Consider the following 15,424-nt stretch of genomic DNA (forward strand, 5'->3'; position numbering starts at 1 on the left):
ACTGACAAGAGGCTACCTCCAGGCAATTAATCATCCCCTCTGAAGGTCAATTGGGAAAAAGGTGAGTTTTACAGGGGGCTCCATCACAGGAGGCAGACAATCTGCTATCTCAGCTCCAACACAGACGATTATAGGAGGGGAATGTGCATGTCAGAACCCCCCATTTATCATAATCCCAAGGCCATTTTTCATGTTGAAATGAGCCCTTTCAGAAAATGTCACACACAATGGCTACTTTAATCTCAGCCTCGCTAGCTGTATCTCTTTAGGCTTTCTGCACCATCGCAAGGGCCCTGGGACGGGATTAGGGGCTTCTGCTTTCTTCTTAATCAATTGCTTAGTGGATTTGGAGTACAATGGTATGTTTTTAGGGAGTTCTGCTTGACAAATTTAGCTGCTCAGGAGAGAAGCTGCCGAGAGGAGCAGAGATGGGGAGTGGGGCAGGAGGGCAGAGCTGACAAAATCTAGCATGCTTAGAAAAAGAAAAAAAAAGAGGTTTTTACATATATCTGTGTTGCTGCTTGGAAAATGTCCCAAATGGTCTAATTCCTGGTTCGAAAATGCCCCATTTATAGTTCAACTTTGTGCAGAACCTTTGCCAGGGAGATAAATCAGGCAGCAAGCAAGGCTAGTGCCTCTTCTACACTTTTCCCCAGTATGCTTCATGCTTCATTGGTCACACAAGTTATTAGGCTTATTCGGTACCCAAAAAGTAACTTCTCATTTTTCACTGCTTAAATTTGCTCCCTTCCCTTTAATGTCTCACTGGCTTAGCCCATGCCTTGTAAAATATGTCCCGATAAACTAAGGAAGGAGAAAAGTAAAACTCATGTAAGGTTGGTGGCCGGTGTTTTATAAACATCGCTGAGCTTCTATGGGGGAAAAGAAAAGACAGAATGGAATGAAAACCCATTATAAACACTGAGTAAGCAGTGAAGCTACAAGAACTGAGAAATAATAAAAAGTAATCAATACCAGATGGTCGTTCTTAGAAGAGAAATTGAAAAGTAAAAACAATTTAAAAACTAGTATAAGTCAACTTTTTTTTTTTTTTTACTAGATTTAAAGATATAAATGCATAAATATATACATGTCCTGAAGATTTCCCACATGGCATATTTCTGACTTACCTCCCCTATTCACAACACAATACAAATTATGCCCTGAATATGAAAAACAAATGCATAGCTGTAAAAATCCTAAACAGCTCATAAGGAAAATCATGTTCTCTTTGCTTTTCATTCTTTTTCAAGTTTTTACCTAGTGGGATTGACGCTGTCCCCTGCTACAGCGAGCATAAAACAACTGAGTGGAGTCTGGCTTTTCTGCTTTAAATGTGACCAGGGAAAAGAGACTCCTGTTAGAAAAAGGGCAAATCTTTCTCTGATTTACACACATTAAACACACCTAGCTGGAGGCAAAATCAGGATCTTTTCATTTCTGTTTATTCAGTAAAGATACGATCTAGTAAATACGAGGTCTACAGAGATGCTTTAAAGGTACTTCAGTAGTCACCATCTTTGGGTTTCGCATGCCCCATGGCTTCATTGAATTGTGCCTTCTTAAGCCAAAACAAAGCTTTCTCAAGAGATGGCTTTCAGTTACAGAGCTGATATGTTCTTCATCTCTAACACTCCAGACACTGAAGCCACGTTACGTCAGAGATGTCCCACTCCAATACATTTGATGCATCAAAAGAATTGCTAGATTAGATGCCATTTAAATGTCAGTTCAGCCTACTTCCATTGTCCATAAAATAAAAGCCTTTTCAGATAAATCTTTATCCCGTATGCACCAAGACAACCATAAATTAATTCAAGACGTAGTGAATCTGGTACATGTATCAAATCGATGTGTTAAATCTTGCACGTGGTGCAGAGGCCTTATATCTGCACTTGTAGAATTATAATTCAGCCATAATTATTTTCCAGGTCCTCTGCATAGAATTCTGAGAATAGTTTTCTGAACAGTATTCTGTAAATCAGGCACTTCTGATGTATTTTTCTAACTGTCCAAATGACTCGCACACTTACAAAACTGTCCACTTTTCCTTTTAGCAGTAAGAAGCAGTCACAGACTAGGGAAGATAAAGGTTTAAGGTGACAGGTGACTTCCTGCACAAAAAAGATTAAAGATAAGAGCTAAAAGGCACTGCATTTCTGAGTCACAAATCTAAATGTAAATGAAAAAATGTTTGGGGGCTAATGTGAAAAAAAAAAAATATCCATGGAAGGGCCATTAAAATAATATCTGATTTTGAAACAGAATTTAATTCAAGTCCTGAGCATTTCTAAGCTTTTAAAGCTGACAAGAATCAGGGACTTTCATATGCCACCATTTTGTATATGTAAGCAACTGAAATAGTTGGCATAGCACAGCACAGAAGAAAGCACTATAAAAGTAATTATACGTTTGGATGTGTAAATGGAAACGATGCTTTAATAAGAACATTTGAACATATGATTAGATGTTCTGGTCTTTCAACGGGATTTGTCTATCTGAGGCATTTGATGGCTTTTCATCCAATTATTGAACAAATATGATAGCTAACGACAAGTTATTACAACATATCATTTTTATGTTGCATCCATCCATTGTATCTCTAAGGTGCCTATTACCGTTCTGCTTAAGTGCCAGTCCCATTCCGAATTGCCTCCATCCATGTAATTATGCAACGACAATCAAAGCAAGAGGCTAATTGAATGGATCTTGCAAATACCTTCTTCACAGCTCTCGCCCTTGTATCCTGGGTTGCAGATGCAGGTCCCCATGATGCACGTGCCGTGGTTGTTGCAGGTGACGTCGATGCACTGGTTCGTGGGGACATCGCATTCTGCTCCTTTCCAGCCACTGTGGCACAAGCACCTCCCTTTCATGTACTGCCCGTTTCCACTGCACAGCACTGGGCAGGACGCTGGGGAAGGATAACAGAAATCACATTAAAAACCAACTATACACAACTCTCACTTCATAAAAGAGCGTGAGAGTCCAGCATTGGGATTTATAATCTTCTTATGCGCTCTTCAGTGGGGTATGTTGTTCTTTTCCTTGCCAAAACCAATTCTTTTATGGGCACTACACCCAGCTGCTAAGCGTGTTCTCCGATGGATGTTTAAAACAAACAAACAGTGCTCTTGAGTTAGGACATCTCTTTGCTTTGTGTCTCTGATACTTTATTTCACTAACTAAACTCAGACCTTTCTCGTATTCTGACTTTCCAGTGCACTGGTGTCTTCTTTCAGCAGCACCACTGACCTTAAATTGCTTATCTCTGTCCCTGACCCGCTGCCAGACTTCAGGCTTTCCTTGACACGGCCTCTGCTGCGGACTTTAGCTGTACACAAATCACTCCCGTTTTGCTGTTTTAATTCTCAGCTGTATGGTTTTCGGTTTCTTTTCTTGGAGTCCAGAATGCCACGTTGATTCTCTTTCCCTGATTTAGCTCAAGTCATACCATCAGCTGGATCTCCAGCCCCCTCCTATGACCTCTGCTGGTCTCCATGCATCAGGAGACACAATGCAAAGCTGGCCTCTAGTCTTCCCAAGTGCCCTGTAACAAAAGTTCTCTGATTATATCCCCTGATCTTTATACTAGTTTATAAAAGATTTTTAATTCTCTTTGTTTCCAACAAAGTTGGCTGTTTTTGAAGGAAACCAGCTACAGGATTTCTTCACAGGACCCTACAGGGCTGGTGGTGTCGGGCAGCTGCGGGTCCCTGTGGTGCCAGCCCTGCTCCAGCAGGGCCACCCCGAGCAGGGGGCCCAGCCCCACGTCCAGGCGGCTGCTGGAGATCCCCAAGGAGGAGCCCCCAGCCCCTCTCTGGGCAGCCTGTGCCAGGGCTCCGGCACCCGCCCAGCCCAGCAGTGCTTCCTGAGGGGCAGAGGGCACCTCCTGGGCTCCAGGCTGGGCCCAGGGCCTCTCTTCAAAAATTCTGCCCATTGCCTTTTCTACCCTTTGATGAAGGGGAGAAGAGGAAGACAATAAAATCAAGCTGGTGGACCCCAGAAATAAGCATTTTTTGAGCTAAATCTGGAAAATGCCAGGCAGAGTAGGATGAAATATACAGAGTGTGCTCCCCACAGATGGAGATGTAATCAGCTGCTGTTCTCTAAGCTTCCTTCAGCTCCTTTCTGAAGATGTCTTCTCCCTTTTCCATTCTCCACAGCTGCCATCTTTGGCTCCCTTTATCCTCTGTTCTGATTTTTCCAAGGAAGCTGCTCATTTCTGTCCCTCAAAAGCAATACCTTCCTGTTCACTATCCTTTGAAATTTCTTCTTGCTTAAGCCCTGTTCTCTCCTATTGCATTCAGTGAAACTCACCTGCAGGAACATATACCCAACTCACATTTCTCTCCTTCGCTGTTGAGCATCATCCTTAGGTGAGAGCAGCTGGGCTTCTCATCTGCCCCTCACAAAGGCAATTAATGAACATTTTGATGCAGGATAAATGTGAAAGGACTATTCTAGTCTGCTGCTGAATTCACCTGCGTTAGGCGTGCAATTAATACAATGCACCTCTTCTGCTTTGTTCCTGACTCTGAGCACATGCAGAAAGAGCTATTAAGGGAAACATTTCTCTCTTTCTCTTACCACCTTTTAATGCAGTAACCGCACAATGCCTATTCTGTCTTGTTTTCATTTATTGTTACAGATGCGTCTGAGGCTTACAGAACTACAGCACCCTCAACACAAAGCATTACCAGCTCTGACTGTTACACTGGCCTGACATGCAATGAACAATATTTGCCTGACTGAAATAAAAGAATTTCAGAACAAAAAGGAATTTGGCAGCTGTTATTACGAAGGAGCTCTCTGTTCACCTTAAAGAAATCATACTGCAGCGGTATGTTTGGAGTGCGTAATTTGCAAGCAGATAGCTACCTATACGATATAACACATAAATTGTTTAAGATACACTGTGTTATATGGTTCACAGCAAACTCACTTTGTAATTCCACTTTTCATCCAGGCCGATGGAATTTTCCACCCCCCCCCCCCCCAGTCTCAAATTTCACATGCTCAGTAGTGGAGGGAGCCTCCTCTTTCAAGGCAAGGCACCAGGAGGGGACAGGTTGCAGCTTTTTTTTTTTCTTTCTTTTTTTCAACGAGGAGAGATATTGCCTTTAACCAGTGAGAGGCTGCTGAAAAAGACTTACATATTTTCTGACAGCACAGCTGATCACTTGGTACAGGATCAGATAAATTGCTGGTCACCTGCAGTAAGGCTGGTATTCCACAGAGCCCTCTGTGGAGAACACCTTCAGCATAACCTGGGAAGTGCTGTTGCAAATGTCAAGGCAAGACCTCCTTTGCAGCATACCGTAACAAATGAGGACAAAAGAGGCTTCTGGATTTCTTTTCCCACTGCTACTTGTGCAACTCTTTTCTCCATGTAATGATATGTAATTAATTTGATCATTCGGATGCCGTTCCGACAAATGCTATCTAAGATGCCCAAATTATAGTAATTCTCTGGTGTGATTGTGGTAGCCACAGCCCAAATGCACACCACTTTTCTTGTAAGCTTTGGTATGCGGAGGAAAATTATTCATTTATTTGTTTGTTTGTTTTACTTGTAGACTTGAAAAACACCTTCTCCATGTTCAAGAAGATCTTCAAAAGGCCTGCGAGCACATTGCTGGGGATTTATTCACATTTATGTGGTTTAAAATAATTGGTTAATGACACATTAATCATTAGCTATCATTAAAAACTGAAAGGTTGTCTGTTCCGCAGTCTCCCACTCATTTGGGGGGGGTGAGTGAATAAGGAGGTGAAACGAAGGAACACCCAAGAGATCTGGGACCTACAAATCCTGGGGCAGGCAGATACCTGCTTATCTGATAGCTACTGCTCCCTACAGCAACCTGTATAGGGTTGCAGACAGATGCTGTTGTGGCTGTGCACATGCTGCAGTTACTGCCCTCAGAGGCATTTGGAGGTCAAAAGCAGCATCTTAGATTCCCTCAAAAACCAAGAGGAAGCCAACACTGGGGGCCTTGCATCTCACACCCATGGCAAGCTCATTTAACAAGCCCGCTGGCTGGAAGTGCACGCACAAACAGCATTTGGACACTCCATGAATTAATCTGTCTCCATAAAGGCAGACAGTAATCTGTGATCTGAACCCAAAAGGCTGACTCCAGTGAGAGGTGTTCGTATCAGCCAGGGTAAGCAGCCTTGTGAAATGGGAGATACTCGTGTGGCTCAGCTGAGAGCCTGAGAAAACCTCGGTGTGTAACCCGTGAAAGGAGGCAAGCTCCCCTGAAAGAGCCTTCAGACCCAAAGTTTAAATATTCTGCCTGATGATGGAGGAGCTTTGCCTTCTGCCTTGGCTCTGCAGCAAGCCGAGGGGGAATGAACCCCAAACTTCTGCCCCCAGCTAAAGTCAGGAGGTGTGGGAGACAGAAAAACTCCTTTTGTCTCCAGCTCGACGGATTTGAAAAGGAGCTCGGAAACTCACGCCAAGCGTAACCTGAGTCAGCAACAAGTCTGACACGGCAGCTCTCGGGGACGCAGCCGGCCCCATTCATCTTGGCGGGGCTGTGAACCCTGAGACACCCCTGGGGCTCAGCCCGGACCACACCGCCCGGGGATGCAGCCGGCCTTATCTCTTGGCTGGGCTGCAGGATGGGACTCAAAGCCTGGCGCACGCTCAGCAGGGCTTGGCTGGAGGGGGAAAGGATGTGGGGTTGGACTGAGTTTGGGTCCCTCCCTTGGGAAGGAGCCCAGCCTGCTTCCCAGACACAGCAGCGGGCTGGGGTGAAGGCCTGACCTTCTGCCTTCGCAAAGCTCCTTGTGTGGGCACTGACTTCATACGTTACCTCCCTCCCCCCAGCCCCAGTTTATAAATCTGCACTTTGTTGAGCAGTTTCAGCCAAAAAAGACACTGAAATGATTGAAACACGGCATTTTGGCATTTTCCACATGCAACGATTTGATTTCTCTGCCTGAAACATGTTCTTACTAAAACTACTTCTTTTTTATTATTTTATGTTTAACTAACCTAAAAATTTCAGGTCAAATGAAAATCCTTCCAAAACGATTTATTAAAAATGCTTTTCACTTGAGCAGAAAAAAAAAAAAAAAAAAAGTATACTATTGTTTGCTGGGGTAGGCAGCAAACCAAAAGCAGGCATCCCAAGATTTCCACCTGGGGCCAGAGCATCCAGCTCTGCCTGCCATTACTCCACTGCAGCCCCACCAGTCGTAGCTGAGGCAGACTTGCAAGCAATGACTTGCAGCAATGGAGCAGGTACTTACATTTTCTCTAACCAGTGTCTTAAAATAAAGTATCGCCACGCAATGATGGAGGTGTCTGCTAAACAAACGACAAAGCCACATTTTGAAGTCATGTTTTCTAAAGTCCCTCCCAGAACGAAATCCCCAGAGTGACGTTTTGCCTGTCCACGCACAGCTAGGGGGTTGGGTTGATGCTACGAGCACAGCAATCATGACAAGCAACAACCAAACCTACAGATCTGACCCGTTCCCATCCTTCTGCAGCGTCCCCAGGCTGGACGAGGTGGGCTTTGCAGGGGGCACGGCCACAAATGGGACTTCCACAAAGAAAAGCGTTAACAGAAGGGGAGGAGGGAAGAGTTAACCACGTATAAATTCCTACCTCTGCCACAGTCAGGGCCCAGAAAGCCAAGGAAGCAATGGCAGGTCCCAGACACGCAGTCTCCATTCCCGTAGCAATTACTGGGGCAATTGTCCACTGATTCTAGAAAAGAGAAGAGAATTCAGATTATTTCTTTCGGCAAGAAAACACCTCTGAGTCTGGGAGGCCTTTGGGTGCCAGGACAGCTGAAACCTCGAAGCAATCGCTGCACTTGGGACTAAAAGCATTAGTCTCGAGCTCCACTAATGGGAGCTCATCCGTTTACAGCAACAAATGGCTCAACCTTAACACATTAGCGTGGAGTGACTGCAAATCCTACGACTGATATTGCAGCTGCTCAGGCTTTGTCCTCACTCCGTACCTGAAAACTTATCTTCCTCCTTATTTTTCTGGGCACTTTCCCGCGTTGAATTTATCAGAGAGAAGCGATGCATGCAGTTCCCATGGCAGAACACAATTTGGGGGCAACTTTGTTGACTGGGGTAAGTGAACTTGGGGTATTTATTAGCACCAGCCAGATCTGATCTATGACAGAAATGTTTCCCTGTGAAATTCACCGATCACAGGCACTTGATTAGCTCTGTCTGCCTGCTGCTGATGGGTTATTTCTAACTGTATGTCTCCTGGTTTGCTCTGCAGTATTATACCAACAGCCCAAAGTGCTGGGGCTAACATTATACCTCGGTGGAGCAGGAATGGGGCTGCTCCACACTTTCTTCTGTTTCCAGTTATCATCTTAAATTCCCTGACTTTGGCAAAAACACTGGCTATTCATCTTTTAAGTAAAGTTAACAGGTAAGCAAAACGGTATCTAGCACTTTTATCTCATTTTGAGGACAGTTCAGAATACTGGGGCTAAAACTGATCTTTCATAACAGAGGAACACAATTTGGTAAACATTACTTCTCAAAAGCGGAATGAAAATCATTTTATTTTCTTGACTAAACCGTGAGCAAAGATTGAGTAAATATGAGTGGGGCTCGGAAAGATGATGGAATACCATGGTTCATTCCACACTATTATTTCTCATTTTCTCCGAGGAAGACGCATATCTGATTAAAACTGGATTCAGTTATACAGGAGGGACGCCAGTGGTACATCTGTCACGGAGCGGGGTGGAAATCTTGGCCGTGTGAATAATGACTGCACTTTCATAGGCATACTGCACCAGGGCCGGTGATAGCAGAGATATTTGTAAACTTCCTATGGGTGTAAGTGAAGAGAAACAGCTGCGGCAGAGATGTGCAGATTAGTTTCTAATCAGCAATGAAAGGGAGCCTGTTGCTGAATGGCTGCTCGCGGAACACCGCAGGTTTCTGAAGGACATTTTAAAGGACGTGGTGTAATTTAATCACCCAAAAGGGGCTACAGCAGCTTTAAATAATAAAACCAGTTTCAAGCGGTTACGTTTTAAGTCTTGGCATAAGACTTCGCCCAAGCAGACAGCCCCATGCAGCAAGGAAGGTACGAGATGCGCTGTCAGTTTTCTAACACTTCACTTAGGCAGATAGTCGCCGTATGGGGCATGGAAATACAATCACAGCGTGCAGGCAACACTTGGGGATTGATCTGCCATCAAATTTATTTGATTTATTCCAATCAAATAGCAGCCGCATTTCCGAGAACAAATAGCAACTCAAAACTTGGGCGTTTCTGCTGATATTCAAGTATAGGATCTCTCACTTAATGGCAGCTACAAACACCAATCTATCCTGCAAATGAAACGTTAATGTTAGCCTGTACATGTATGAGCTTCAGAACTCTGTGATAATAAATAACATTGATGCAATAGAACTAAAAAACAAAGAAACACCTGAAAAGCAACATGGCATCAAAGACGGCAGGTGTTGCAAAGCCTAACAACGCACCACATCAGCTAACGGTAATCTTTGTTACTGGAAATAATATTTTGCATTTACAGGGTGGTTCAGCTGATGCACCTTTGATGCCTACACCAGGACAAGACTAAGTACACCAGTCAGATGTCCACTGTAGGGTGAACTGGACGACTCTCACTCACCATACTGGCGAGGTATAATGGGATCTAAGAGCTCCGAATGAGCCCGTAGCATGTCTGTGTTTAGGTAACCAAACTTCCCTGACTCTTAGGGTGAAATCAGTTGATGAACATCACTCCCGCGGTGCTCCCTCTCCTCCCCTGACTAGTTCAGATGTAGATATTGTCATCGTAGGCATCAGTATGTGGTCAGATCCATCCACAGTAACCAACACTAATGCTTTACAAAAAAATACTCACATAGATTTGCTCATCTGGCAGTGTTTTGCAAAACTGCAGCGGTACACACACATGTAAGGTCTCCTCAGTCCTGCTGCTCTTCGCAAGCGTGCCCTAACTGCATCCTAACACATTGTGGGCCACCCAAAAGACATATAAAGGCAGTTGAAAAAAGCCATCGTACCTTCTTCACCGAAGCACCTTGGTAACTTTTAATTGTGCCCCGACCACTCGACACTATTAGTGATAGAGGAGGCTTTTAAAAACCCTTCATCCTACTTCTGTGCCTTCTCTGATGCTCCACATTTTTCTAATATAGCTAAAAGTAACATTTCCAATGTGCTCTAATTTTGCGTTCACTCGCATTGCCCTGGAATAACCCGACTGATAGAGACAAGATGAAGTGAAGAGGAAAAGAAATCCTCCCTCTCCTGTGGCTGGAGCCACTTACCAGTTTCTAGCAGTTAAGGAAACAAACTTGCCTGGTGTGACTCAGGGCGATTAAGGTCGCCGCACACTCCCCAAAGTTCTTCGCTGCTGAGAATAAACTCTGAAAAGTGATGAGGATGCATGCAGCATATTCCTGTCCCAAAGCTGCTACAACACAGCTCAGAAAGTTATTTCCATAAAGGAAGCGTTAAATGAACGTGCTTTTTTTTTTTTTTTCTCACTAACTCCAGAGCTAATGAGAACAAACGAGGCTTGTGAGCAACAAGTCTGAGAGTTGTCTGTGCGTTTCTGAGCACGGTGCTATTTATATTCTTAGGTACGATCACAGATTGGAATTTGTTTTTACTTTGAGCATTGCACGCTTTACTAAATCATAGTCACTTAAGACCCAATAAAAACCTCTGTCTCCAACCCCAGACTGAATTTAGTTTCAGTGGTTACAGACTGCACGCGTTGGAGGGCTGACTTGCGTTTTCTGGCCCCTCTGAAATGTGCATACACAAGCACACGTGCATGTACACAGCTCTCATGCCTAGCTTCCAAATTAAACAGGATATATTATGGGTGACTCGGCAAGAAGAAACTAGGGAGCTGAGATGGGGGAACACAAAAAATCAAGCACTAAGAATCGAATGGACAAATTTGCACATCTGTTGCAGACGCAAGGACTTAGCAAAAATATTATTTAAAGCGGCTTAGATGATAAAATCAAACTGAAATTTCAGGGAGCCCCTGAGTTAGTGGCACAAAGCTACTACCTGAAAACACATTTATCTTTCAAGCATGGCCATAGTCAACATTGCTACGGATGTGAAAAACTGCCGATCAATAAAGAAGAACAGGCTACTGCAGTTATGGCCAGGTTCTAGTTTCCATTCTTCATCTTATTCTGCAATCTATTACACGTATTATATGGATATTTTCCAATTTATACAGAATTCCAAGTGGTATTTTAAGAATGGTGCCATGGGAATCGTGTTAGAGAATCATGGCAACTATTTGCTTTGTTTTGAACAGTTAAAGTTCACGGTGAGACCACGGTCAATTCTTTCCTAGAAAGACACACACAAGCTTTCTGTTGGGTTCCAAACCTCTGAAGTGATCTGATTGCCACCAGCTGGTGAGGGCAAAGATTATTAATTGGAAGGTCAGCCGTGCGTGATGCTCTCATATGGTTTTGCTAGAGTGGTCAAAGAGAAGGAGATTGAAAATGCAGCTTCCATGCCGCCTTCCAAACCTCCTGAAAGCAAACAACTCACGATGGGGACAGATGAGCAAAACTCAAGGTGGTATGGTCTCAAACGGAGATTTCAGAAGCTTGAGTATGGAAGTAATTGCCCTGCCAGCATCAAAATCTAATTAGCAACTGAAAAAACAAGTCATGTCCTGAATAAATACTGTAAACACGCAGATCTCCTCTGAGAGAAGGAGTAATGACATGAGATGCATCGCCTGCAGACCTGCACTGTCTCGGTCTGGAGAACAGCACAGGAATGCCTCATCTGAGGTATTCCCTGTCCTTGTCCAGCCTTCCTCACCCAGAAGATGTACAAAATGCTTCTACATTAATAAAAAGGAGAAAGGGAAAATGTTTAGTAAGTGTGAAACCTAGACATCTCCAAGAGAAAAGCTCTTCTAAAGGACTCTAACGTGCTCCCCACTCAAGGTCTTTAATTATCAAAGCAGAGCAGAAACCAGAAGACGGTTTGGAGCAGACCAACGTGCACCATGTTGACTTACTCTTTTTTTTTTTTTTCTATTTTCTCTGGGGACATTGTTGGTCCAAGTACTCACAGCTGGTAGGCTTTGAGGGAAACTTGGCTAAATGTTTATCTCATTGCTTGTTTCCCTTGTGCAGTCAGCACTTTGCCTGTGAGAAGCTATGAATTGGCACGGTCCTGCCTGTACCCATGACAGAGACTTCACACTACGCTATCTGTCATTTAAGGATATCACTAAGCTCAATAGGAAATCGCTAATTGTTACCATTCCCATTTTTTTTAGGCTGGCAATCCGAGGCACAGACAAATAATGCCATTTGCTTGAGATCACCAACTGACTCGTGCCAGTGACGGAGCTCCCAGGCTAATGGTGTGCTCAGGGGACCATTTGCTGCTGACAAAAAGCCCCATGAAAGCCAACTCTGCTGTGGTGAGCTCTATAAAGACGTTCATCTGGCTTGCAATTACCTACACAGCTTAACGTTATTCAGATGCACTGCAATAAACGCACGAAGGCGACAGACAAATTATTAGACTCTTGATGGACTTCTCTCTTTGGTACTTACCGTGCTTGTTGGTCAGTGGCACGGATACTTTAGCAGCATATCCGCCTTATTTATTTACCATGCAACGTTCAACTTAATAGCTTGTTTCTGAATCTTTGGGCCAGAGGCCAAGGCAGATGTTTGCCTGACACCAAATCCTATTAGAGGCTGCAGTAACACAATTGTGTGTTAAAGCTAAATATTTTATAGCCTGCACTTGCCACCAAGCATCATCATTCCCTCGGCATTTAGAGGCAACTATCTATTGGCAAACAAAAAATAGTTATCTAGCTGGCAATTGAAGACGGTAGCTTTCCTGGGAGTTAATAAGCGCCAGGACAGCTTTCTAAGAACTGATTAAATGCCATTCAGGGCAGTGTGGTTGTACAAATTCAAATGTAACCACTTCCTTCGATAACCTCAAGGAGTTGGCCTGAACAGTGTTTGGTGTCAAAACCAGGTAGGAACAGCACTAAAGTGTAAAAAAATTACACTTTAATGAATCAGTGTTAATAAAAATCTCTGGTGCAAAGAATGAAACTTGCTTTAATGATGAGAATATTATGTATGAGAAGTGAGATGCAAAGAAAATGGCATTTTTTATTTTTTTAAAATATTTAGGTATCCTCATTGTTTGGCCTCTTCAGCTGGTAGTCTACACCTCTACGCAAGAAGTGCCCTCAAAATCTTTTGATTTGTGCTGCTGAGAAGATAAATGAAGCTGTTGAGCCTGGCTACAGAAGACGCGTTGCAATGAAGGTGGAGCAGGGCAGCAGGTAATTAAACTCCACGGCACCTATCTAACCTTGAAATCCCCTGTGTGAGCCTCATCGATGCAAAGGGGCCATCAGGAGTGCATGGCATCCCTCTCACCCGACATGAATTACGTGTCGTGAGAGGGTGAAGGGACTCCACATTACTTCACCTTATTTTGTGCTGCTGCACCACACACTGCTTTTCTGAGATCTAGCGCTCGTCCAGGATGAAGCTGTCACCTACAAGCTCATTGCTATGTGTCTCCTTCGCAAAAATGCTCCCTGTCACTGCCCTGACTGTATTAGCAGTAATTTTTAATAGGAAGTCAGGCAGTATAACATGAAAGGCAAAGAAGAGTCTGAAGCTCCGCAAACAGAAGCCAGCATTTAATTTACTTCCCAGTTGCAGAGCTTGCAGTCTTGTTTATTTTTCAAAGAAATGATGCTACTCGATTGAATTTCACTGCAGGGTAGTAGGATTCTGAGCTCAGAGAACTGTCACCTGCTCTTGTAATTGTGATAACAATGCTGAGAGAGACGTGGAGGTGAGAGGGGATAAAACAGGCTTCAGATATCTGAAACATCAGACTTGACATTTTGAGCCAAAAAGAAAGAAAGAAAAAAAAAAAAAAAAAAAAAGGCTCTGGAAACAAAGGAAATGGGAAAATGCTGGGTCCGGCATGCTCTTGCTCCTCCTCTTCCTTTCTGGGCTGAAGTTTGAAAGGACTGATTCCTTCTTACGGTACATCCTCACCTGCTGAGATTTCGATTTTTCTGCTTCATTTGTGTTTTATAAGGCTTTTACATTTCTAGCTCGAGTAATCCACACCTGGCAGCCAGGGATGCGAAAGTCTTGACAGCATCATGGAAGCTCAGTCATTATTTCTGAGTGCTCTTTCACAGTTTCCTCTTCTGTAGGGCACCTAGCGCGATGCTGATACTGCTAATGCCACTTGATGTTGTGCCAGATTTTGATATTTTTTTTTTCTTTTTTTTCCGAAGGCTGGGAGGTCTGTTTTAATTAAGGATCCGTGCATAGAGCCCTGTTTTGCTCTCGAATCCCAGTGGAACGCTAACCTTCACATGCAGGTAGCAGGATGCTAAATTAGGAAGAGGGCAACAGGCAGAGAGCTCTTCTGAACAGCTCCTTAAGTCACTCCGGACTCTGGGAAGTCAGAGTGAAGTACAATGATCATGGTATCCAATCGCATCCTGCCCCAGCTCTTTACCCATAAGAACTTAAAATAAAAATAATAATAATAAAGCCATTTCTAATGGCAGATATACATCCCCATCACTCTACTGACAGCACATACCTGCTCCAGCAGCGACTCCAGAGTCTGGATCATTGTAAAAGGTGATGGCGAAGCACAAAAAGTTTGGCCTTCACCTTCAGCTTGGGGTGCTTATCAAAACCATCAAGACCTGCTGAGTTTGCCAAATTCCACAATACTTCATGTGAGCCCAATTTCCCTTGAGATGTCTGCACTTGTGCTTCCAGGCCTGGCTCGAGATATCTATCCAGGTACTCAAATGGCTCTCACCACAATAATATCAGTCATTCTCTCACTACTTCAGGCACATTTGACTCCAAACCCAGCTGGAAATACTACAAAAACAGCTTTGTGTGCACTATTTCTGAACTTCTGTTCCACAGAAACTGGGGCCAAATGGGAACAGTTTGGGGAGTAAATAACGAGGAGAACAAGCCCACTTGTTTCAGAAGCCCATGACACATTTGGTCTGAATTTGGTTTGTGTTTGAGGGAGAGCTTTATCTCACTGCCTCATTCCTTTCTCTTACTGCTTCCTTTTTAAGAAATCTCTCCAGTGCAAAATGCCTTATAATCTAACGCTATCAGATGGTTGAAAGCATAAGGTGTAATGGGATTTCAAAAGCACTAGGGCGCTGCTTTATGTATACTACCATTTAAGTTAATGGTAAAATCTCCTTTGACTTCGCTGGGACCAGAACGGAGGCACCTTTTAGAAAACCCTGCTAATGTATTTCTGCTCTTCATAGGGATATACAGGGAACGCTTTTCTTCCCTGAGAATGTGAGCAATGCTAAAAGCCTGAAAGGGGCTATGAAAT

At 43.7% G+C, this 15,424-nt stretch overlaps 1 protein-coding gene across 4 annotated transcripts in view; it reads right to left on the reverse strand.

The window, feature by feature from the left end:
• TENM4 (teneurin transmembrane protein 4) overlaps positions 1-15,424 on the reverse strand; it is a 901,054-nt gene that overhangs the window by 142,460 nt on the left and 743,170 nt on the right. For all 4 annotated transcript variants that reach the window (XM_035330189.1, XM_035330205.1, XM_035330196.1 and 1 more), the window contains 2 exons: positions 7,625-7,726; positions 2,720-2,914 (listed from right to left, as the gene is read on the reverse strand). In XM_035330189.1, coding sequence (XP_035186080.1) covers positions 2,720-2,914; positions 7,625-7,726 — 297 coding nt within the window. The remainder of the gene's footprint in view (positions 1-2,719; positions 2,915-7,624; positions 7,727-15,424) is intronic.

Source organism: Oxyura jamaicensis, chromosome 1 (assembly GCF_011077185.1).
Source record: "Oxyura jamaicensis isolate SHBP4307 breed ruddy duck chromosome 1, BPBGC_Ojam_1.0, whole genome shotgun sequence".
Lineage (NCBI taxonomy): Eukaryota > Metazoa > Chordata > Aves > Anseriformes > Anatidae > Oxyura > Oxyura jamaicensis.